The sequence below is a fragment of the Cervus elaphus genome, chromosome 17 (genome assembly GCF_910594005.1).
Source record: "Cervus elaphus chromosome 17, mCerEla1.1, whole genome shotgun sequence".
Lineage (NCBI taxonomy): Eukaryota > Metazoa > Chordata > Mammalia > Artiodactyla > Cervidae > Cervus > Cervus elaphus.
Window position 1 is genome coordinate 64,716,598 of NC_057831.1, and position 24,533 is coordinate 64,741,130.

The 24,533-nt window shown below is 39.0% G+C and overlaps 1 protein-coding gene across 7 annotated transcripts in view; it reads right to left on the reverse strand.

The window, feature by feature from the left end:
* Positions 1–24,533, reverse strand: part of CORIN (corin, serine peptidase) — a 263,611-nt gene that overhangs the window by 155,360 nt on the left and 83,718 nt on the right. For all 7 annotated transcript variants that reach the window (XM_043870982.1, XM_043870984.1, XM_043870981.1 and 4 more), the window contains one exon: positions 7,262–7,469. In XM_043870982.1, the coding sequence (XP_043726917.1) occupies positions 7,262–7,469 (208 nt within the window). The remainder of the gene's footprint in view (positions 1–7,261; positions 7,470–24,533) is intronic.

Consider the following 24,533-nt stretch of genomic DNA (forward strand, 5'->3'; position numbering starts at 1 on the left):
GATCTCTCTGTGGAGATGTCTTCTGAGCAGAGGACATAGTTCAAGGAGATAGATCCAACCAGATGGAGAAGTATATGCAACAGAATCTGGGAAAAGGCTATCATTTTTGAGGAAGGTCAGTATAGCTGTGGTAGGGTTGATGACACCACAGAAGCAAAAAAGTCCTCAAAAGCCACGGCAGGAAGTTGAGCTTAAAGTCTAAGTCTAAGGGAAAACCTTTGAAAGGGCAGAGGCAGGGGAATGACGTCACCTAATTTGCATTTTAATTTTTTTCCCTTTCAGTCTTATTTAGACACAACTGACATATAGCACTGTATAAGTTTAGGATATACAGCTAATGATTACCACAATAGATTTAGCAAACGTCCATCATCTCATACATATACAAAATTAAATAAATAGAAAAGAATTCCCTGTGATGAGAACTCGTAGGATTTACTCTCTTAACAACTTTCATATAACATACAATAGTGATAATTGTGTTTTTAAATCGTCACTTAGGCAGCTAAGAGGAAAACGAATTAGAAGATGAAAAGAATGAGAAAAATATGCAAATCTTGTATCTCTGAAGGAGGTGAAGAAGTTTATACCCTCCCAGAAACTCACATACCATCTTTGACTACCACATCAATAACAGTACTATTTATAGTTAAAAATAATAATTTACCTATTATTTAATAATACTACTATTTATGGAGAACTTACTGTGTGCTAGAATATACAGAGCATGTATGACCACTGTGTATAAATCATTCTTTTTGATACACACAAACAAACCCTTGTTCAGTCACCCAGCTGTGTCTGACTCCTTGAGACCCCGGGGACTGCAGCATGCCAGGCCTCTCTGTCCCTCACCATCTCCCAAAGTTTGCCCAAGTTCATGTCTATTGCATCAGTGATGCCATACAGTCATCTCATTCTCTGATGCCCTCATCTCCTTCTGCCATCAACCTTTCCCAACATCAGGGACTTTTCCAATGAGTCGTCCGTTCACATCAGATGACCAAAATACTGAAGCTTCAGCATCCAGTGAGTATTCAGGGTTGATTTCCCTTAAGATTGACTGGTTTGATCTCCTTGCTGTCCAAGGGACTCTCAGGAGTCTTCTCCAGCACCACAGTTCAAGGGCACCAATTCTCCAGCTCTCTGTCGTCTTTACAGTCCAGCTCTCACAACCACACATGACCACTGGGAAGACCATTGCTTTGACTATAAAAGACCTTTGTTGGCAGAGTAACGTCTCTGCTTTTCAACACACTGCCTATGTTTGTGATAGCTTTCCTGTCAAGAAGCAAATGTCTTCTGATTTCATGGCTGCAGTTAGCATCTGCAGTGATTTTAGAGCCCAGGAAAAGGAAATCTGTCACTACTTCCACCTTTTCCCCCTCTATTTGCCATTAAGTAATGGGGCCAGATGCCATTATCTTAGTTTTTTTCATATTTATTTTTAAGTTGACTCTTTCACTCTCCTCCTTCACCCTCATAAAGTGGCTCTTTAGTTCCTCTTCACTTTCTGCCATTAGGGTGGTATCACCCACATGTCTGAGGTTGTTGATGTTTTTACCGCCAGTCTTAATTCCAGCTTGTAACTCATTCAGCGGGAGAAGGCAATGGCACCCCACTCCAGTACTCTTGCCTGGAAAATCCCATGGATGGAGGAGCCTGGTAGGCTGCAGTCCATGGGGTCGCGAAGAGTCAGACATGACTGAGCGACTTCACTTTCACTTTTCACTTTCATTCATTGGAGAAGGAAATTGCAACCCACTCCAGTGTTCTTGCCTGGAGAATCCCAGGGACGGCAGAGCCTGGTGGGTTGCCGTCTATGGGGTCACACAGAGTCGGACACGACTGAAGTAACTTAGCAGCAGCAGCAACTCATTCAGCCCAGCACTTCTCATGATGTGCTCAGCATATAGATTAAACAAACAGGGTGACAGCAGACAGCTGTACTCCTTCTCAATCTTGAACCTGTCAGTTGTTCCATACAGGGTTCTGACTTTTGCTTCTTGACCCACATACAAGTTTCTCAGGAGAAAGGTAAGATGATCTGGCATTCCCATCTCCTTAAGAGCTTTCCACAGTTTATTATGATCCACAAAGTTAAAGGCTTTGGCATAGTAGATGAAACAGAGGGAGATATGTCTCTGGAATTCCCTAGCTTTCTCTGTGATACAGTGAATGTTCACAATTTGATTTCTGGTTCCTCTTCCTTTTCTAAACCCAGCTTGGACATCTGGAAGTTCTTGGTTCACATAATGCTGAAGCCTAGCATGCAAGATTTTAAGGATGACCTTACTAACAAGGGAGATGAGTGAAATTGTCCAATGGTTAGCACATTCTTTAGTGCTACCCTTCTTGGGAATTGGGATGAGGATTGATCATTTCAAGTCCTGTGGCCATTACTGAGTCTTCCAGATTTGCTGACTTGATGAATGCAATGCAACTAAGAAGTGGGAATTATTACTTTCACTAAACAGAAGAGGAAACTGAAGGTCAGAAAGGTCAACTGAAGTGCCAAAACCTTATAATTGACGATTGGCAAGAGCTGTGGTTTAAATCAGGTTTTATCTGTCCCCAAACTTTCAAGTGCATTCTCTGCATTTTCCAGATTAAATTCTCTAATGTCCAGTAAACATATTTATTTGGGGGAAAGCATAGTGCTTTTAAAGAAGTTCATTTGAGAAACCTCCCACAACCCCTTCTACAAAGCTATGAAAACTGAGTACATGGCAGAAAACTATCCTATAGATCCCAGGTTTGAGATATAAGCTTTCTTTAGTCTCTAGTTATTTGGCTAGATAAAGAATTTTTTCAGATGATTTATCTATTTTCATGACTAAAATATGTATAACAGAAACTGACATAGCTCATACTTTTTTTGGATGAATTCAATTAGGTCTGACATGAGAAATATTGACTCCAAAATTGATGTATTAGCTAAACTTTGATTGGGACATGATGACTCATGTATTGTGCTAAATACTTTATATGAGTTGTCTTAATCAAAAATAAAAAAATATGGAACACTTCACAAATTTGCAAGTCATCCTTGTGTAGGCTCAAGTGGTAAAGAATCTGCCTATAAAGCAGGAGATGCAGGATTGATCCCTGGGGTCAGGGATGATTTCCTGGAGGAGGAAATGGCAACCCACTCCAGTATTCTTGCCTGGAGAATCCCATGGACAGAGGAGTTTGGAGCATTATACAGTCCATGGGGTTGCAAAGAGTCGGACACAACTAAAGCGACTTAGTCCTTTGGGTAGGAACCATGTTCATCCTCGTTGTATCATTTGAATATGGTATACGAGCTGCCAAAATAAACATTAAATAAGGATTATTTCCTTTCTACAGATGTTAAAAATATCTGCTGAGGACCGAGAGGCAAATCAACACTCCAGGGGAAAAATCAATAGCAAACATCCCATTTTTTAATGTTAAGAATTTATTTCATGAGCAACGTTCCTCTGCAAAGTACTAGAAGGTGTAAGTGGGGTAATGAAGATTAGGAGGATCTCCTGGGTGTCTTCTAGAAACAAAGTCAAGGCTGTACCTTTCAGGCCATTAACCCTGCTTCAACTTTGTAAAGTCATAGGCCTATTATTTCAACCCTGTAGGAAAGGGTGATAGTTATGCATCAAAAGCGTGTGGCTGCAATGGCTGCTTCCTCTTCCAAACACAGAGACCTGAAGTGTGTCAAAAGTCACCCAGAAACAACTGTCATTCTCCTGGCCTAGGAACTGCTCATTCCTCTCTACCAACTTTCTGATATTTTTAACCTATTCCTTCTAAGTCACATAATATTAGGGCTACCTAAATCATTTATCAGCCAAATCTCTATACCTTGAGATATATTTTATTGAATCAATCTAACTATGGATTATCCTGTTATAAGATATCCTTTAATTATCCTGTATTATAGTCCCTGATACACACATTTATTCTTTAGTAAATGAAACACATGATGAAACTGTTCAATTAAACTGTTAAGTTTAATTGTTGTATAATAAATTCATTGCTATATAATATAGTTGAGTATAGTTGAGATCTCAAAGGGACAGGTTAAAAACTGTACTACTTATATATCACAGTAGATCTTTTTAAATTTATTTCTAAATATTATTAAGTATCTGTTTTCTCTAGGATAGAATAAAAGCAATTTTCTATTATTTGAATCCCTGGAGAAGGGACTGGCTACCCACTCCAGTATTCTTGCCTGGAGAATCCCATGGACAGAGAAGCCTCATAGAGTCCATAGGGCTGCAAAGAGTCAGACATGACTGAGTGACTGAGCACACATTATTTGAAAAGTAGAGAAAATCAGTAAAACAAATAATCCAAAAAAGTGAAATATAAGAAAAATATTTGATACATAATAGTATAAGAATTATTTTGTATTTTACCTTTCTGAACAGATTTTGCTTATTACATTTAGCTTGCAGGTCTCATGCACACTGGTCTGAAAGTACAATTAGAAAAGTAAATATAATACAATAATAAGCGTTATAAAAAGTAGTATAAGTCCCCAAAAGATACCTGAAAATTGACTACAAATTATTATCCATTATAACAGAGAAAATGGAAAACTCTCATATGAGAGCATTTCTCAGGATGAACTAGGTCAGGAGAAAAACAAATTTTACCTAAAAGTGCCCTGCAGACTCTGAGCAGCTTAACTAGAATATTACAACTGATTTAGCTGAGAGTACAGATTGAATTATCATAAAAAGATGATCAAAATGAGCTTAAGAATCTCCCGGAGGCTGAATGCACTCTCTTTCATTGTTTTATTTACATACTCATGAGTCCATGGAGAAATTAAAGCAAAGAGATGTACGTGAAATTGTTGAAATTACAGAGAAACAGAATCCAACTCTAGCAGCCTTGAGTATTCTCCCTAATTTTCTTGTCATTCATACGCCATCTTACATTTTTTCTGCAATCCTTCAGTATCTAGCATCAGTAGAAATACTCTGTGCTCTCGGTGTCATCAGTACTGCCTCTTCTTTTTGACCCTCTCACAGCTATTGCTGACTTTTACCGAGCTCTTCATAAAAGCCCCACACTGTCATTTAATCCTCATGTGAACTTTGTAAAGCATGATGATTACATTTTACAGGCCAGTAGGCTCAAACACACGACTTATAGCCTGTGTGTCGAATGGTGGCCCCCAAAAGACATGGCCAGGTCTTAACTTTGGGAACCTATGAATATGGCCTTATTTGGGGGGAAAAGGGCCTTTGTGGATGTAAAGACCTGGTGATGATGAGATCATCTTGGCTTATCTGGATGTGTAAGCCCTAAGTCCAGTGACAAGTGTCTTCAAAAAGCAAACACAGATACACAGAGGAGAAGGCAATGTGAAGTTGGAGGCAGAGACTAGAGTGATGTGGCCACAAGTCAAGAATGCTTGAAACCACTGGAAGCTGGCAAAGGAAGGAAATGCATTCTCTCCCTGGAACCCCCAGAGGGAGCACAGCCCAGATGGATTTTGGACTTCTAGCTTCTAGAACTGTGAGAGAATAAATTTCTGTTTAAGCCACCCAGCCTGTAGTTTGTTACAGCCACTCTAGGAAATTAAAGCAACCAACACCACGTTATAATGCCACTGTTCTGGGAACATGACAGATAGCTCTCTGCCACTATTACAAAGCTTGACCCATAAGAAAGACCTAAGAGAGTTTCTCCCTTTACTATGCAAGCATTCTCTGCAAATGAGTCTTTCAAGGAAACATTTTCCTGAAAGTTTGTGTCTGTTAACAATGCTTGCATACTTACTTCTACAATTTAGAATCTATTGTTTCTTCTCTACTTGGTTTTTATTTTATGGTAACATAGGCTTTTTCCAGTTAAAATAATAAACACCTTTGTTATACTCAAAACATTCTTTACACATTAAATTGGTACAAATAACATAAAACCTATTTGAATTTAAAAATACAATTTATTCTCTCATTACTACCCTGACAAGTTTCTAACATTTTAATTCAGAAAATAATTGATGTTATATAAGAATATGTACTTAACAATGTTTTGAAATTTAAAAAGCCGTATACTATTTCAAATATTCCATAACATATTGATTTACTCTTATAGAAAACTATTTAATACAATATTGAAATTATACTATTTCAATATAGTATTGAAATTACATTATTTCAAAAATGGAGGAATGTAGTCAAAGGTATAAACTTCTAGTTATAAAATAAATAAGAAATGGGGATGTAATGTAAGCAAGGAGACTATGGTTAATGATATCACGTTGCATGTCTGAAAGCTGTTAATAGAGAAGATCTTAAAAGTTCTCATCAGAAAAAAAAAAAAACTGTTAACTATGTGTGGTGGTGGATGTTAACTAGACTTAGCTGTTGTGATCACTTTACAACATACACATATATTGCTTCAGGTGGTACACCCAGAACTAATGTTATATGTCCATATATCTCCATTAAAAAAATAAATGAGCTTACAAGACACACTAACTCACATGTTCTCCCTCAGGGCCCCCAGAAGAAAATTATTTCTAATCCTACTTGATATCATGCTGGACAGCCTCTGTCCCTCTGCTTCTACCCTTTGCCCTCCTCCTCAAACTGCTCTGGGTTCAAGTGTTGACCATAAGCATCACCAGTGTCTTATCCAGACCTGATTGAGCCGATGATATTGGGATGAGATTTTGGAGCTCATCTATTGTGCTCACATCAATTACTTGCCCTTGCCCAATTGTTATGGGCAAGTTCAGCTGGTGTGAGGCCCTGGCAGACAGGAAGGCAGGCGGAGAGTGAGGGCAGGGCATGTACTCCCTCTTCTCTCTCCCTGCAGGACCAACCGGCTGGCAGTGTCCGTGCTCCTTGGTCCTGAGTGACAGCACTTGACTTGCTGGGAGACCCCTTGCCCACAGCCCTCTCCAGGTCTGTCTGCTCTTTGACCCTCCCTTGTTCTCTTAGCCTTGCCCACACCTCCATAAATCCCCTTTTCCATCGCTCTTTGGCTGTGCTGTCTTCTGCTGGTAGACTAAAACACTTACTGACTACTACGACTGATGGCCTCCATCCACCAGCTTGAATAATTTCTTGCCATAAATAAAATTATCCCAGATTTTCCAAAAATGTCTATTTCCAAAGAATTACTACTGGCTATGACTGGTGTGGGATTTTTTTTTCCTCTAACAACAATCAAAACAAAAGGAGGTAGCTTGGGATGACTTTCAGACACTCCTGCTACCACTGACTCTTATCACTGGATGCTTTTGGTTCCAAAATACCTGTCAGCACCATCCCTGATGCACTTGGGAAAGGCCAGGCTGCAGCCAAAAAGCATGATATGTTGATAGCAACCGAGGCGATGGAGGTATGTGAAGAATTTGAGGAGCTTCTCCATTTCCATGCTTTTGACAATGGAGAGGGGAGACGTCAGCGTGGTGTAGTAGGGCAATATCTGACACTGGCTGTGAGTGATGTTCATGCAGGCACCTGGGAAGGTAAGAAAATTACATTTAGGAGAAGACACATAAGAATTATATATTTATAAACTCATTTGACATAATAGACGAATGTGTTCATACCATAAAATAAATCTGCAAGTCAGAATAATTATGGACATACAATAAGACACATACATACATAGCAGCATTATTTACAGTTGTCAAGATATGGAAGCAACTGAAGTGTCCATCAATATGAATGGATAAAGATGTAATGTGTGTGTGTGTGTGTATATGTATCAGTTCAGTCACTCAGTTGTGTCTGACTCATTGCGACCCCATGAATCGCAGCACACCAGGCCTCCCTGTCCATCACCAACTCCTGGAGTTTACCCAAACTCATGTCCATCGAGTCGATGATGCCATCCAGCCATCTCATCCTCTGTCGTCCCCTTCTTCTCCTGTCCCCAGTCCCTCCCAGCATCAGGGTCTTTTCCAACGAGTCAACTCTTCGCGTGAGGTGGCCAAAGTATTGGAGTTTCAGCTTCAGCATCAGCCCTTCCAATGAACACCCAGGACTGATCTCCCTTAGGATGGACTGGTTGGATCTCCTTGCAGTCCAAGGGACTCTCAAGAGTCATCTGCAACACCATAGTTCAAAAGCATCAATTTTTCAGGGAGGCGGGAGGGGGGATCGGGATGGGGAACACATGTAAATCCATGGCTGATTCATGTCAATGTATGGCAAAAACCACTACAATATTGTAAAGTAATTAGCCTCCAGCTAATAAAAATAAATGGAAAAAAAAAGAAGAAAAGAAAAGTTTAAGTAGAGTATACAGTAAATATTGCGTAACAAATTTTTCAGAAAAGAAAGCGAAAAGAATATGTTTGTGATCACAAAATCAAGCTGCTAAGATTCACAGATAACATCTGTGTACTGGGAAAATGTGTGGAGAAAAACACTCTCACCTAAGCCAGAGGGCAATCACTATTCTAGATCACAGCTGGGCTGGGCAATATGTATCCAAAAAATATGTATTTAAAAAATGCATATCCTTCGACACTGTAGTATTTCCAAAAATTTATCATAAGAGAATCACAGTTGTGCACATGGATTTATCTACAGGGATCTTCATCTCTGTACAGTTTATACTTTCTAAAAGATAGCAATCACCTAGACATTCAACAAAGGGAACTGGTTTAAAATATTATGGAATAAACAACAGAATGCTCAGCTACATGAAAGATGCTTTAGAAGACTATTAATTACATAGAATGATGTCTATAATAAATAAAAGTTACTAATCACAAACTAATTTTTATACCATGATCCTGTTTTTTAAAATAGATGATTATCAAGAGTTTCCAGTCCTGCCCATATCAACAGGTCAGGGTCAGCTCAGAGACTCTAACCTTGTTTTCCTCCAAATTGGCACTCCTGAGAAGGATCACTTCCATGGCTTTTTCTTCTCCTCATGCTATAAATTTGCACGATTGGCCAAAAAATGAAGGGCGCATTTTTTTGGACTTCATCAAACTCATAATGCAAAATGGGAAATAAAGGAATCAGAAAGGAAGAAAAATACAAACTAAAATATGTAGACAGAACACAGTTAGGCATAAACATACATTCAGCTTCACATGAATGCTGAGGTGGGAGTTCTAGGCAAGTTTCACAAATATGTCACTCAAGTCTTTCAGGAGGGAAGTTAAAATGCATTGGTGTGGGAGAGCATCACAAGCCAGGAGCAGGTACAGACAGTGGACTTCAAAATGACACAGTTCTATGTATTGGGCTACAAGAAGAAAAGCTTGCTTACAAGAGTTAAGAGTAAATTTATGTCCATCCAAAATATGAAACAATTCATTAAAAATTCAGTATCAAGAAAACCGATTACAAACCAAGTTTGTGCCAGGCACCAAAACAAGTGCTCAGATCTCCTCGTTCAGAATGATCTCATTTCTACAACCCAGGAAAGTGATATCATCTCTGTATTACTACTACAATTTTGGAAAAGTTAAGATATCTGCTGAGGAGTGCACAGCTATTATGTGGAAATTCTAGATCTTCAAATCTACGTTTTCTGAGTAACTTCCATTTGGAGCTACCTTAAGCTAATACAAAGAGGGCTATAATGTTAAAAACAGTGTTTAAAGAAAATAATTCCTAATGGCCTATGAAAGAAAGGGGCCAAAAAGCATATAATGATATACCACAATGTCTATATTTATATCCATAGATAACATGTTATCCTTCATTTTATATTACATTATTTTCTTTAGGAGTCATCAGCTTTAAGGTTTATATATTTAATGATAAACCATATTGGATGAGATCATCAAAAGGCTCATTTATCCCACTGAGGCAAAGAAAACACAGAATACTGAGTGATCATTTAAAAAATATAAGATAATGAGGAAAATCATATTTTGGTTGGCTCTATTATGTTCATGACAGTGTGAACTGCACAAAAGAAAAAAAAAAAAGATTTTCTAATAGCAAATTCCTTTGGGTAAAGAGAGAAATGATAAATAGTAGTCTGAAACCTTAACATATGTCTCAAAATAATTGGTATGGACAAAAATAATAATGTTTATATTTATATAATGGTTTTATAAAGTTTTCCAAAGCAATCCTATTAGGATTATAATCTCTCATTATAAATGAAGAAACTAAGGCACTCATAGATATGTAGGTAGATGGAAATATGATAGATGGTTGGACAGGATGGATAGACAAATAGGTAGCTAGGGAGATAGACAAAAACTGATTTGCAGGACACTCAGTCAGTAACTAAAGAGCCTCTTGAGGGTGAAAGAGGAGAGTGAAAATGCTGGCTTAAAATTCAACATTCAAAAAACGAAGATCATAGCATCCCCATCACTTCATGGCAAATAGAGGGGGAAAAAGTGGAAGCAGTGACAGATTGTCTTTTCTTGGGCTCCAAAATCACTGTGGAAGGTGACTGCAGCCATGAAATTAAAAGGTGCTTGCTTCTTGGAAAGAAAGCTATGACAAACCTAGACAGCATATTAAAAAGCAAAGACATCACTTTGCCAACAAATGTCCATCTAGTCAAAGCTATGGTTTTTCCAGTAGTCATGTATGGATGTGAGAGTTGGATCATAAAGAAAGCTGAGTGCCAAAGAATTGATACTTTTGAAATGTGGTGTTGGATAAGACTTGGACTGCAAGGAGATCAAACCAGTTAATCCTAAATGAAATCAATCCTGAATACTCATTGGAAGAACAGATCCCAAAGCTGAAGCTCCATACTTTGGCTACCTGATGCAGAGTCAAATCATTGGGAAAGACCCAGATGCTGGGAAAGATTGAGGGCAGGAAGAGAAGGGGGTAACAGCGGATGAGAAGGTTGGGTGGCACCATTGACTCAATGGATGTGAATTTGAGCAAACTCTGGGAGATAGTGGAGGACAGGGAAGCCTGGCATGCTGTAGGTCCACGGGGTCACAAGAGTCAGACACAACTTAGTAACTGAACAACAACAGTCAGCAACAGAGGTGGGACTGATGCACAGGTCCTCCATCTCTCAGGCCAGCATTTATCCCACTATACCACAGCATCAATAACACAGTGAATGCCAAAGGAATTCAAAAGAGCAAGAACTCAACATAGCGTGAGTGACTAGGGAAGACTTAACAAAGAACAACTTGATTTGCTGATCAAAAGATACCTAACAGAAATGATAAAAACAGGGCACTTACTAATGGTAGGAAAAAATTACTACAAAGACAGAATCATAATTGCATGTGACACAGAATGACTAAAAACTTGAATCTGGGCAGAAAAGCACTCAACTGAGAATTGCTAACAGCCAAAAAATATAAAAGGGAATTACTTTTTAAGACTCCTGATTTCAAGCCTTTTATATTCAAAAACTTGTATAAATTTCCTATCATCCCTTCTGCCTCAGCATGTTAAATGTTCTTTTTTCCCCCAGAATGTTCTTGCCTCTGAAACATATAATTCTAGTTTTGAATTGTGCACATTCTCACAAGGGGCAAATGATTTTGCATAAGCCAGCTACATAATAGGCACCACGCAGAGTCATTTCTCTGAGGGGAAAGGGAAGGCACTTTTGGAAATGGATTCATTTATTGCTGCTGCTCCTCTAACTTGACTTTCATAAGGTAGAGAAAAGAGGGGAGTGTTTGTTTTTCTTCCCTGGGCATTTACTACTGACTCTAATAGAAATTAGAAGGCAAGGTTGTTGCTGTGTAAGAATAGATAAAATAATACAATAGACAAAATTAACCATAGTGTTCCTATAGACATCATTATTCAATTAAATGTGTCTTTTAAATAATAGTTACTTTAAGTTGGGAAATTTGAGGAGGAAAAGTTATAAACAGATTTTAAAAGCAAAATTACTTCTTGATGCAATGTATTTCTGGTGAACTAGAAATATTTATTGTAATTAGTTCCTAAACTCTAAAATAGCATTGCTGATAAGGTATGATTTAATAACAAATTATCAAAGTATGCACTGATTAAAACACAGGTCCCAATTTGAGGGAAAAAATTAAATATGAAAAACAAAATGCTGCTTGTATTGGAGAAGATATTGATTTTTTGTTTTCTTAATCTGACTCAATAGTTTCTAGATAAAACTGGGGCTTTCTCAGCTCATATCACATTGCTAAAACTTTTAGATACTGGAATGAGGAAAGAAAGATGTCTGTTTTAAGTTTATGCTCATTTGGGTATTAGGCTAAATTCTGTGTTGTCTACTTTGGGGATTAGGTAATGTGGAGCTAGAAATTCTTACTTATACAATTATTTTTAATGCAAAATTAACTTAAGAAAATTCTTGCACAGAACTTATTTCAACAATGGGTTCTTTTTAAAAATCCCTTAAGACCAAATAAAGATCATTTTTAAATAAAAGCAAAATAGTATCTAAACCATAATGATTATCACATAATAGTGTTATTTGACAGGAAAAATCTTCTTAAATTAAAAATAATAAAATGTCAACTTTCTAAAGTACTTTGCTATCTTTTCTGGACAAAAGATAACCTTTTGTTATCTAACAAGAAACCTCAGTAACCTTTCTGACTTCCTATGTATGATTTCACATTTAATTGAAGGACTACTGATAAGGATTCCATTGTATCAGAAGGTAATATTTTATCAGAGCTTGGGTTGGTTTGCCCTAACTTACTGACTTATTTTAACTCGTGAATTTTCTTCGCAAGACTTCCTTGTGGCTGCTTCAACATTTGTTTGTCTGACTTCCAGATTTTGAGAATTTGACAGGACTGTAAAGGCAAGTTCTCTGTACACAGCCCTCTGTAGTGATTTGGGAAGAAAGTCATGGCAGCATTGGTCCTCTTCACATGTTTTCCTTTATCATTCCTTTCATCCAGCCTATCATTAATTTTGTTGCTGTTTTCCCAGATGATAACTCTTATTCCTACCTCTGTAGTTTAAATTCTAGCTTTTAATGGTTACATATGCCACTTTTTCTGCATATTTTTATCTCCACTATTTACTGAAAAACTGTAGCATTGTTCTCTGCCTTTTCACATATACTTTGCCCTCCTTGCAAGTTACTCTGTTTCACAGCTGAGGAAACAAGGTTTGAGTAATTTTCCCATAAGATTCACATCACTAAACCTAAATATCCATCAACAGAGGAATGGATAAAGATGTAGTAATGTAAACAGTGGAATATTACTCAGCCATAAAAAAGAATAGAGCTTCCCTGGTGACTCAGATGGTAAAGAATCTGCCTGCAGTGCAGGAGATCCAGGTTTGATCCCTGGGTCAAGAAGATCCCCTGGAGAAGGGAATGGCTACCCACTCCTGTGTTCTTGCCTGGAGAATCTGATGGACAGAGGAGCCTGGCGGGATACAGTCCATGGAGTTGCAAAGAGTCTGACACGAATGAGCAACTAACTAAATAAAAAAGAATGATGCCATCTGCAGCAACACGGATGGACCTAGAGATTATCACACTAAGTGAGGTGCACCAGACAGAGAGAGACAGATGTTATATGACATCACTTACATGTGGACTCTCAGGGAATGACACAAATAATATTTACAAAACAGAAATAGACTCACATGGAAAAAACTTACAGTCACCAAAGGGGAAAGGAGTTTGGGATTAACATATACACACTACTATACAAAAAGTAAATAAATAAGAAGGCACAGGGAACTACATTCAATATCTTATAATAACCTATAATGGAAGAGAATCTGAAAAATATATATATATACACACATACACACACATATAACTGAATCACTTTGCTATATATCTGAACCTAATACAATACTGTAAATCAACTACACGCCAATAAACAAATTTAAATTTAAAAAAATTAAAGACTCACACAGCTAATGCCAAAGCTAAAATTCAACTCAAGTCATTCTAACCAAGTCCAAGACTTTTTCCTTCAACAGCTGTACCCATAATCCAAACATTAAAGTTGAAGATATTTCCTCCCCGGAATATCTACCACACTGGTTGGGGCCCCATGAGATCCATGGAGGCAGGTGGGCTCTTTTTCACTACTCATTCAACAAGTATTTATGGACTCCTTATCTGTGTCGGGCTTCCTGGTGGCTCAGAGAGTAAAGCGTCTGTCTGCAATGCAGGAGACCCGGGTTTGATCCCTGGGTCGGGAAGATCCCCTGGAGAAGGAAATGGTAACCCATTCCAGTACTCTTGCCTGGAAAATCCCATGGACAGAGGAGCCTGGTAGGCTACAGTCCGTGGGGTCGCAAAGAGTCGGACACGACTGAGCGACTTTACTTTTACTTACTTATCTGTGTCAGGCACTGCTTGAGGTGCAGAGCAAATGTGCATGTGTGTGTGCTGAGTCACTCAGTCGTGTTGGACTCTGACACCATGGGCTGCAGCCTGCCAAGCCCCTCTGTCTATGGGATTCTCCAGGCAAAAATACTGGAGTGAGTAGCCATTCCCTTCTCCACGGGATCTTTCCGACCCAGGGATTGAACCCAAGTCTCCTTCACTGCAGGCAGATTCTTTATCATCTGAACCACTAGGGTAGCTCACAGAGCAAATGACATTATGCAGAACAAAATCCCTGCCCTTATGGGGCTTTTAGTCTAGTCAGGGGAGACAGACAACAAACACGTTACTGTCTGGCCTTGATACACATAGTCATAGTACTAATACTCAGCAAGAACCAAAGCAGCAGATGTGCCTTAATGGAGAGACTAATACCACCATAAATCCTTACTTATGAGGACGGGACAAAGGAAAGTTAGTTTTGAAGTGAACTCCTTTCTTAAGAAATATACCAGAATCAAATATTCAAGCAGCACAAATATGTTTTCTCAAGTTCAGATGTCAGTCTTTTGATTTTCAATAATTTATATCCAGGCTCATTGAAGACAGGCTCGCCTGTCTGCATTGTTCCTATTATAATATTTAAGTTGTCATCAGTTCATATCTACTAAAGATTCACAGCCATCAAATAACAGCATCAAAGGAAAGCAACTCCCTTCTCTCTGCTAGATTAATCATAGCAGCTCAGTTGTTCTCTGGGGGTAAGAAGCCACAGCAAAGGCTTGCTTCAGAGAATCAGCCTTCTGAGGGGACAGCAAAGTTCCCATAAGCACACCATTCAAAGTACTCCTGGGCCTCTTTATAACATTATCTTAATTTGCTCTCATCACAACACTTGGACTAACTGATAAGATCTTGTTTATTTGTGTTTGTTCTCAGCATCCTTCCAGGTCTATGGAGAGATGTTGTCCTGTGAGTAGAAATCCGTGGACACCAAAGAGTACACACCCAGCAGTTACTCACTAACCTAACGAGACTAAATGGAACGATGTCTTCACTACACGTTTCTTACTGAACAAGATGGAAACAGACACGAGAAAGCAAATTTATATGAGACTCCAGGGCACTAGTGATGATGACTAATATTGCTACAGATGCTTTTAACAGTCTGTTCCCTAGACTTATCATGGCACAGGGAGCCATCCCATTCAGTTCCCTCCACCAGGTTGATTCACACCTCTGGCTCCACTAGTGCAGCAGTTAAAAGTAAAAGAGTAAGAATTACCCTTCTATCATGTAAAAGGCAAATGGCCCATTATCCTTAAGCATGCTGAATTCTATTAAGAGCACAAGATCTTACCACAGTAGAAAGAAAAAAATGAAGGTGTGCTTCTTACAAGCAGAAAAGGCTGGAGAAAGATCAATAGGTGAGCAGCTATACACCAGAGCTGCAAACAGCTCTGAGAAAAGTGAGGGTAAAGATGATGGCTGCAGCTGACAAGACTAGGTGCACACTCTGTAAGCTATCAGAGTTAAGTAAAAGTCGGCTACTCCAAGACTGAGAAGCAGAAGTCAGAATCTACCTTGAGCCTCAGCCCCACCCACAAGACTGGGGGTGGGAGTGACCTTGGGTAAATTACCTAACATCTTTAAAACCTTAGTCCCACTCACAAGGCTGGGGATGCTGGTAACCTTGGGGAAATTACTTAACATCTTTAAAATCTCCTAATCTTTAAAGCAGAAATAATATTGTGAATCAGAAGGTTGTGAGGATCAAATCTGTCAACAGAGATAAAGAGCTCAAGACAGCCTTCATATTGCTGATAAACTGAAGTTTCAACAGCTTTGGTACCTTTAGCAAGAAAAAATATAACCATTCAAACAGAGGCTAGGAAGAGGTAACTTCACTCCGCAATAAAAGTCTAAGTGAACTATAAGTATGTATTCAAGTCCTCCTTTAATTAAAAAATATATTTATCAGTGTACATGTCAATCTCAACCTCCTTAACTATCTCTTCCCCACATTCTACTGCCCCCACCCCCGGCGACCATAAATTCATTCTCTAAGTCTGTGAGTCTGTTTTGTAAATACATCCATTTGTTTATCATTTCTTTTTAGATTCCACATGTCAGGGATGTCACACTTCTCCCTCTCTGTCTGGCTCACTTCACTCAGTGTGATGATCTCTAGGCCCATCCATGTTGCTGCAAATGGCATTGTTTCATTCTTTTTAGTCACATATCCCCTGGTGCCTCAGATGGTAAAAAATCTGCCTGCAATGCAAAAGACCCAGGTTTGATCCCTGGGCCAGGAAGATAACCTGGAGAATGGAATGGCAACCCATTCCAGTATTCTTGCCTGGAGAATTCCGTGGAGAGAGGAGCCTGGCGGGCTACAATCCAAGGGGTCTCAAAGAGTCGGACACGACTTAGTAACACTTTACTTTCACACTCTGCTATATTTAAATGGATAAAACCAACAAGTTCCTACTGCACAGAACAGGGAACTCTGCTTAACCTTATGTGGCAGCCTGGATGGGAGCTTAAGGAGGAATTTGGGGGAGAATGGATGCACGTGTCTGTGAGGCTGGGAAACCCGTGTGCAGGTCAGGAAGCAACGGTTAGAGCCAGACATGGAACAACAGACTGGTTCCAAATTGGGAAAGGAGTACGTCAAGGCTGTATATTGGCACCCTACTTATTTAACTCGTATGCAGAGTACATCATGAGAAATGCTGGGCTGGATGAAGCACAAGCTGGAATCAAGACTGCCAGGCAAAATATCAATAACCTCAGATATGCAGATGACACCACCCTTGTGGCAGAAAGTGAAGAGGAACTAAAGAGCCTCTGATGAAACTGAAAGAGGAGAGTGAAAAAGTTGGCTTAAAACTCAACATTCAGAAAACTAAGATCATGGAATCTGGTCCCACCACTTCATGGCAAATAGATGGGGAAACAATGGAAACAGTGACAGACTTTATGTTTTGGGGCTCCAAAATCACTGCAGATGGTGACTGAAGCCATGAAATTAAGACACTTGCTCTTTTGAAGAAAAGCTATGACCAACCTAGACAGCATATTAAAAATCAGAGACATTACTTGGCTGATAAATGTCCGTCTACTCAAAGCTATGGTTTTTCCAGTAGTCATGTATGGATGTGAGAGTTGGACTATAAAGAAAGCTGAGCGCCAGAGATGGTGTTGGAGAAGACTCTTGAGAGTCCCTTGGACTGAAAAGAGATCCAACCAGTCAATCCTAAAGGAAATCAGTCCTGAATATTCATTTGAAGAACTGATGCTGAAGCTGAAACTCCAATACTCACCTGATACAAAGAACTGACTCATTTGAAAGATCCTGATGCTGGAAAAGATTGAAGACAGGAGGAAAAGGGGACAACAGAGGATGAGATGGTTGGATGGCATCACCGACTCTATGGACATGAGTTTGAGCAGACTCCAGGAGTTGGTGATGGACAGGGAAGGCTGACGTGCTACAGTCCAAGGGGTCACAAAGAGTCAGACACAACTGAGCGACTGAACTGACTGACCCAATCTCACCAAGGGACGAATTGGACTGGGAACTCCTGCTGTTTATTCCTAGCTGTACCATGGAGTCAGCCCAGGTTAGGACTGCATCAGCAGAGTGGAATAATGAAGGACATTCTCTAGTCAGATAGCTCACATGAAAAGTAACATTTTGTCAGAATAATTTCTGGGACAAACCTATTTGCGAGGATATCGTGTGCCTTGGAAGATCTGCAAGGGGGTTATAGAAGGAACCCCCTTCTATAGAAGTAAGAAGGAACAGAAAGTTACTGACAGGGCCTCTCTATGAAGATCCCAGCTTCTTAACTAACTCGAAACATCTGTGAATCTGAACATATTAAATAGTTTGTTTCTCATACGAGAAAAATCAAGGAATCAAAAGTAAGGCACTTTCTTAATTAGGCATTTGTGACATTTGTAAAAAGTCTTTATAGACATAGTCAAGGCAGAAGGAAGCCAATGCCCTGCTAATTTACACACACTCAGAAAATGTGAGTACCTAGGGGTAACACTGTGTAAACTGTCAGAATTAAGAGCTAGCTACTCCTGTTAGGAGAATTACAAGGTTTAGGGTTTAACAGTCTTTGTACAATTACAAATATTCCAGACTTAACATTTTGAAAGCAACCTTAAGCCACTTGGTGAAATTTTTTGCCAATCTTCAAGCTTTCAGTATAATATATATGTGTATATACGTATATATGTATATATATGTGCATGAATATATATATATATATGTATAAAACTAGATCATTCTCTCCTATCATTTATACACACATCCATACTACCTGATTCTAAGATGTTTAAATGGTAGCCAAATGTTCATAACTTGATGAAACTCTTTTATTCAACAAATTCAAATGTTCTAACACAATGAGAGGCCTATATTTTATTGTAACTTAATTATTCTATAGAACTAAGTAAAATGTGACATTTCAGCTGTTGCACCTGCCAGTCAGTTTTCATTAAAAGAACTAGATTTTGTCCCCATATAATTATCTATCTGAGGGTTATAAATAATTGAATAATAACAGTAATTCAAATTTATATGGTGCTTTCAAGTTTGTAAAACACCTTCCCTATTCTTGGTATGGTGGTTCCACAGTCTGATTCAAATTCCTCTTTATTTGTCTAGCTTTATGTGGCCTTTGACAAGCTACTAAACTTCTGTTTATAGGTTTCCTCATCTATAAAATGGAGATAAAAATATCTATGTTATGAGGTTACTGGGAGGATTAAGTGATATTTATACAATATATACAATAAACTATAAGTGTTTGCTATTATCTCATTTGTGACTCACAAAATTGGTTTTGCTTACTTGCAAAATAAAACAATGCTAGGTGTTATTTTAAAAAAATACTCATTGCTTAAAACATTAGTTATTCATTAAGAAAACATTTATTAAGTCTCTGTTAAATAAAGACACTGGGCTTGGGGCTGTGAATTTAAAAATAAGAACTTGAAATTAGACCACATTTTATTTATTTGGCCAAACTGTTCTTTAATACATATGAAAATTATTTGTTTTCTAATACCAAGAATAGTACATAAAGATTCTATAATAATGAGAGTATAAGAAATTACTTAGTGGTACATCATGTTCATTGAGGTCAAGGTTTAGTGTAAAATCATTGCCTCACTGTGGTTAGTTTTAACTTCACTGTTCACAAAGACAATGAGATTTCAGTGGATCTACCAGCCTTGTGTAGTTTTATTGAGCACCTTATTTCAGGTTTAGTGGCAGTCAAAACTTAAGTAACAGAAGAATAAATGACAGGGCAGACCTGCATACTAAAGTTTGGATTATACCAGCTGGTATTGTAGCTCTTAATAGATATATAAAATGTTTGCTCAGATAACCATTTTTAATGCAGAATTCTCTAAATTGAAAATCTGTAACAAGTCGATCTCAAGTTGAGCTGATATTTACCCTTCTTATTCTATGAATTTACAAAGGAAGATTTTACAGAGAATAAGATGGTAGGGTAGCTTGTCCTACATGCTCAAAAGGAAATATTTAAAATAAAATTTCTAGCATTATTATTGGAAGGCATATAACATACTTCTTCTTTTAAATAAATATACCTTTTATCTTATTACAAAACAATGCAATATTAGAAAGTAAAGTAAAATATAGCAACCACTCAACAAAAAGACGAAGGGAGGAGTGGAATGTTTCTTGTCAGTTACAGCCTCGGCATCAGCTCCCCATCTTTAACTGAATAGCAGCCATGAAGTCTGGGAGGCCTTTCCCTACCCACGAGCTCCAGGTGTGGGTTCTGACTGGCCGATAACAATCAGCTTATGGTACTGCCTGGCACCGTGCTTAGTTCAAAGGCAGATATGAGAATGAAATTGGTCTCCTCACAGTAAAAACCCAGAGGCAGAACAGGCTGTATAATTTGGGCACACCCAGGATAAAATGAAAATGTGGGGGCCCTTGGTCAAAAATTATTTTTGTACTATTTTATTTATATCATTCATAATATTTATATTTTTATTATTGCTAATAACTTCAACAAGGCAACAGCAGAACAATTAAACAGAGTATAGAGTCCTTTTATGCTCAGGGTTCTGTGCAATGACACAGGTGAGCATGCTGACGAAGCTGGTCAACGATCAGAGGAGGAGTCCTCCCTCCAAGACCCTCAATAGCTCTCCAAGCAGGGATAGTTGAGCACCAGTCTCAGGATCTCTCTGTTACTTCTGGTAAGAACTAAAGACGATCAGTTTAAGAGTGTTGGGGCCTCAAATGCAGTCTGAGGACTTCTGTCTTTGTATATGACTTTAAGGGGTCAGAGGCAGAGATAATCAAACACACAAGCGTCCCTGGGTTTGTATACATATTCAAACATTGCACAAAAGCAGTGCCTCTTCCTGAGAAACCAGGCGTCTGCTCATTGCATTTCAACTCCAGCTTGCTCAGTGACACAGTTCTCCAGGGAAACTGGTCATACTCAGGACTGGCGAGGAGCTCATGCCCTGCCCTTGTAAGTAGCCCCTTCTTTCCCAAGGATAGCTAGGATGGAAATCATGATAGGATGTCAGTGTTCCAACTGCCATGTGGGAAAGTTTGCTGCCTTATACCTGCTTCTAACTTGGAAAAGGAAATGGCAACCCTTTCCAGTATTCTTGCCTGGAAAATTCCACGGACAGAGGAGAGCCTGGTGAGCCACAGGCCATGGAGTTGCAAAGAGTCAGACACAATTGAGCACACACACACATACCCACACACACCTGCTTCTAAACTGTAGTGTACACAGCAAGGCCAATCCATCACAAAACAGTCACTGTGCTTCCTTGATGCACAGTTTCTCAAGAAAATATTAATGACTATATTATATCTTCACTATGGATAAATTAGGGGAATTTGTCAGATTAAAGCTGAAGACATGTGTTGGACATTAAAGTCTTTATCAATAAGATACAAGCAAGTAACTGTGGACTGGTTTTTTCCTAAGTGTTGCCAAGTATAGTAGATAACATGAATACATTTGTCAATGACAAAAAATAAGACTGTGTGATAGATCTGGCCTTGAAAAATGTAAATTCTGAAACTTCTCCACTCCCTGCCTTTTTCATGTTAGGATGGCTATGAAAATAACTACAATAGAAGGTTCTGGGATAATTAAGCCAAAAAAGATAAACACAAGAAGTTTAAACACAGAAATGAATGTACAGAGTTGGAATAGCCAAGAAGCTGAATCAAAATGATAAGGCTGGCCCAGCTTCAAATGGGGCAGATATAATGTGAACCTAAAGAGGAAGAGATCTGTAGGATGCTGTGTAAGGCAAGAAATACCCAACACAAGAGGGGAATGTTGAATCAATTTCCTTTCTAATAATTGGAAAATTGTTGAATATGAATTTTAATAATGAGGAAATATTTAATGTAGCTTAACATACTGCTTTATAAAACTTTGGTTTCTCCAGGTGATTTCCTAAAACTATGAAGTAGAATATTTTAATTACAAACTAGTTAATATCAAAATTCTCCATGCAAACAATACAGAGAACAGCCTAACTTTCAACAATGGAAGTAAGTTTAAACTCTACTACAAATCATGCGAGAAAAAAATGCTTTAAAAAAGATCCTGAGAAAACTAACAAAATGTTGATAAAGTAAAAGAGGGCATAGGTGCATTCATGTACCAGTCTCTCTACTTTTGTATGTGATTAAAAATTTCTCTATAAATTTTTTTGAAGAAAAGATTCTTAAATATTGTTGACTAAATAAACCTTTAGAAATAGTTGATAAAATAAAATAAAAATTTTTATGTAAACAGCTGAATGCTCCATAAAGAAAAGGACATCTCAAGATTGCAGAAATGCAAGGGGAAACCAAAACTAAGAGCAGTGAGTAGGACATCACAGGAATGAAAAGCATATGGGTGAACATTTCATGAGCAGATACTGTAATGATCCTGTCTTGGAAAAGTCATCAATCTCAACAAAGAGCTGAGGTTTTGAGTCCATTCAGTTCAGGTCAGTTCAGTCGCTCAGTCGTGTCCAACTCTTTGTGACCCCATGAACTGCAGCATGCCAGGCCTCCGTGTCCATCACCAACTCATGGAGTCCACCCAAACCCATGTCCATCGAGTCAGTGATGCCATCCAACCATCTCATTCTTTGTCATCCCCTTCTCCTCCTGCCCCCAATCTTTCCCAGCATCTCAGTCTTTTCAAATGAGTCAGCTCTTTGCATCAGGTGGCCAAAGTATTGGAGTTTCAGCTTCAACATCAGTCCTTCCAATGAACATCCAGGACTGATCTCCTTTAAGATGGACTGGTTGGATCTCCTTGCCATCCAAGGGACTCTCAAGAGTCTTCTCCAACACCACAGTTCAAAAGCATCAATTCCTCAGTGCTAAGCCTTCTTTATAGTCCAACTCTCACATCCATACATGACCACTGGAAAAACCATAGCCTTGACTAGACGGACCTTTGGTGGCAAAGTAATGTCTCTGCTTTCTAATATACTCTCTAAGTTGGTCATAACTTTCCTTCCAAGGAGTAAGCATCTTTTAATTTCATGGCTGAAATCACCATCTGCAGTGATTTTGGAGCCCCCCAAAATAAAGTCAGCCACTGTTTCCACTGTTTCCCCATCTATTTCCCATGAAGTGATGGGACCGGATGCCATGATCTTAGTTTTCTGAATGTTGAGCTTTAAACCAACTTTTTCACTCTCTTCTTTCACTTTCATCATGAGGCTCTTTAGTTCTTCTTCACTTTCTGCCATAAGGGTGGTGTCATCTGCATATCTGAGGTTATTGATATCTCTCCCGGCAATCGTGATTTCGGCTTGTGCTTCCTCCAGTCCAGCGTTTCTCATGATGTACTCTGCATAGAAGTTAAATAAGCAGGGTGATAATACACAGCCTTACCGTACTCCTTTTCCTATTTGGAAACAGTCTGTTGTTCCATGTCCAGTTCTAACTGTTGCTTCCTGACCTGCATACAGGTTTCTCAAGAGGCAGGTCAGGTGGGCTGGTATTCCCATCTCTTTCAGAATTTTCCACAGTTTATTGTGATCCACACAGTCAAAGGCTTTGGCATAGTCAGTAAAGCAGAAATAGATGTTTTTCTGGAACTCTCTTGCTTTTTCTATGATCCAGTGGATGTTGGCAGTTTGATCTCTGGTTCCTCTGCCTTTTCTAAATCCAGCTTGAACATCTGGAAGTTCACGGTTCATGTATTGCTGAAGCCTGGCTTGGAGAATTTTAAGCATAGGAAATACAAATAGGAATCGAGACCCCCACAAAAAGCAAGAACTCCCAGGTGGTGCTAGTGGTAAAGAACCCACCTGCCAATGCAGGAGCTGTGGTAATGTAATGTAAGAGATGCAGTTTTGATCCCTGGGTTGGGAAGATCCCCTGGAGAAGGACAGGACAACCCATTCCAGTATTCCTGCCTGGAGAATCCCATGTACAGAGGAGCCTGGTAGGCTACAGTTCATGGGGTTGCAAAGTCAGACATGCCTGAAGTGACTTAGCACACATGCATAACAGATCCCACTAACCACAAGATTTAGGGCTTCCCTGGTAGCTCAGCTGGTAAAGAATCTGCCTACAATGCAGGAGACCCCAGTTTGATTCCTGGGTAGGGAAGATTCGCTGGAGAAGGGATAGGCTACCCACTCCAGTATTCTTGGGTTTCCCTAGTGTTTCAGCTGGTAGAGAATCCGCCTGCAATGCAGGAGACCTGGGTTGATCCCTGGGTTGGGAAGATCCCCTGGAAAAGGGAAAGGCTACCCACTCCAGTAATCTGGCCTGGAGAATTCCACAGACTGTCTAGTCCAAGGGGTCACAAAGAGTTGGACACAACTGAGCAACTTTCACTTTCAACTAGCTCAGCTATATGATCAGGGAAATTGTCTGACTGCCTAGAATCTGGTTTGATACAAAAACCTTTCTTTGGGCTCTTCTTACTACAACTCTGGAGCTCCCATGGATTTGAATTTACCACTACATGTGTGATCCAAGAATCCCCCCAGCCAAAAATTAGCATAAAAATTGGCCCTGGGACAGTGATACCCTGGTATGACAAACCAAACCAAACACAAATTGTCCTGTGACATACCCTGAATTCAAAAAGTTTATAATACAAAGTCATAAAGTAAACAGAAAACAATTCAGTCAAGGAAAGAATAGTAAGTCATCTGTCACAATCAGCAGGAATAACTAAAGTGGAGAACTTCAGACAATTGAACAATCTGAAAGAGGCTATTAAGCGAGAATGAATAAAACAACTAAAGACAAGAATGTAGTA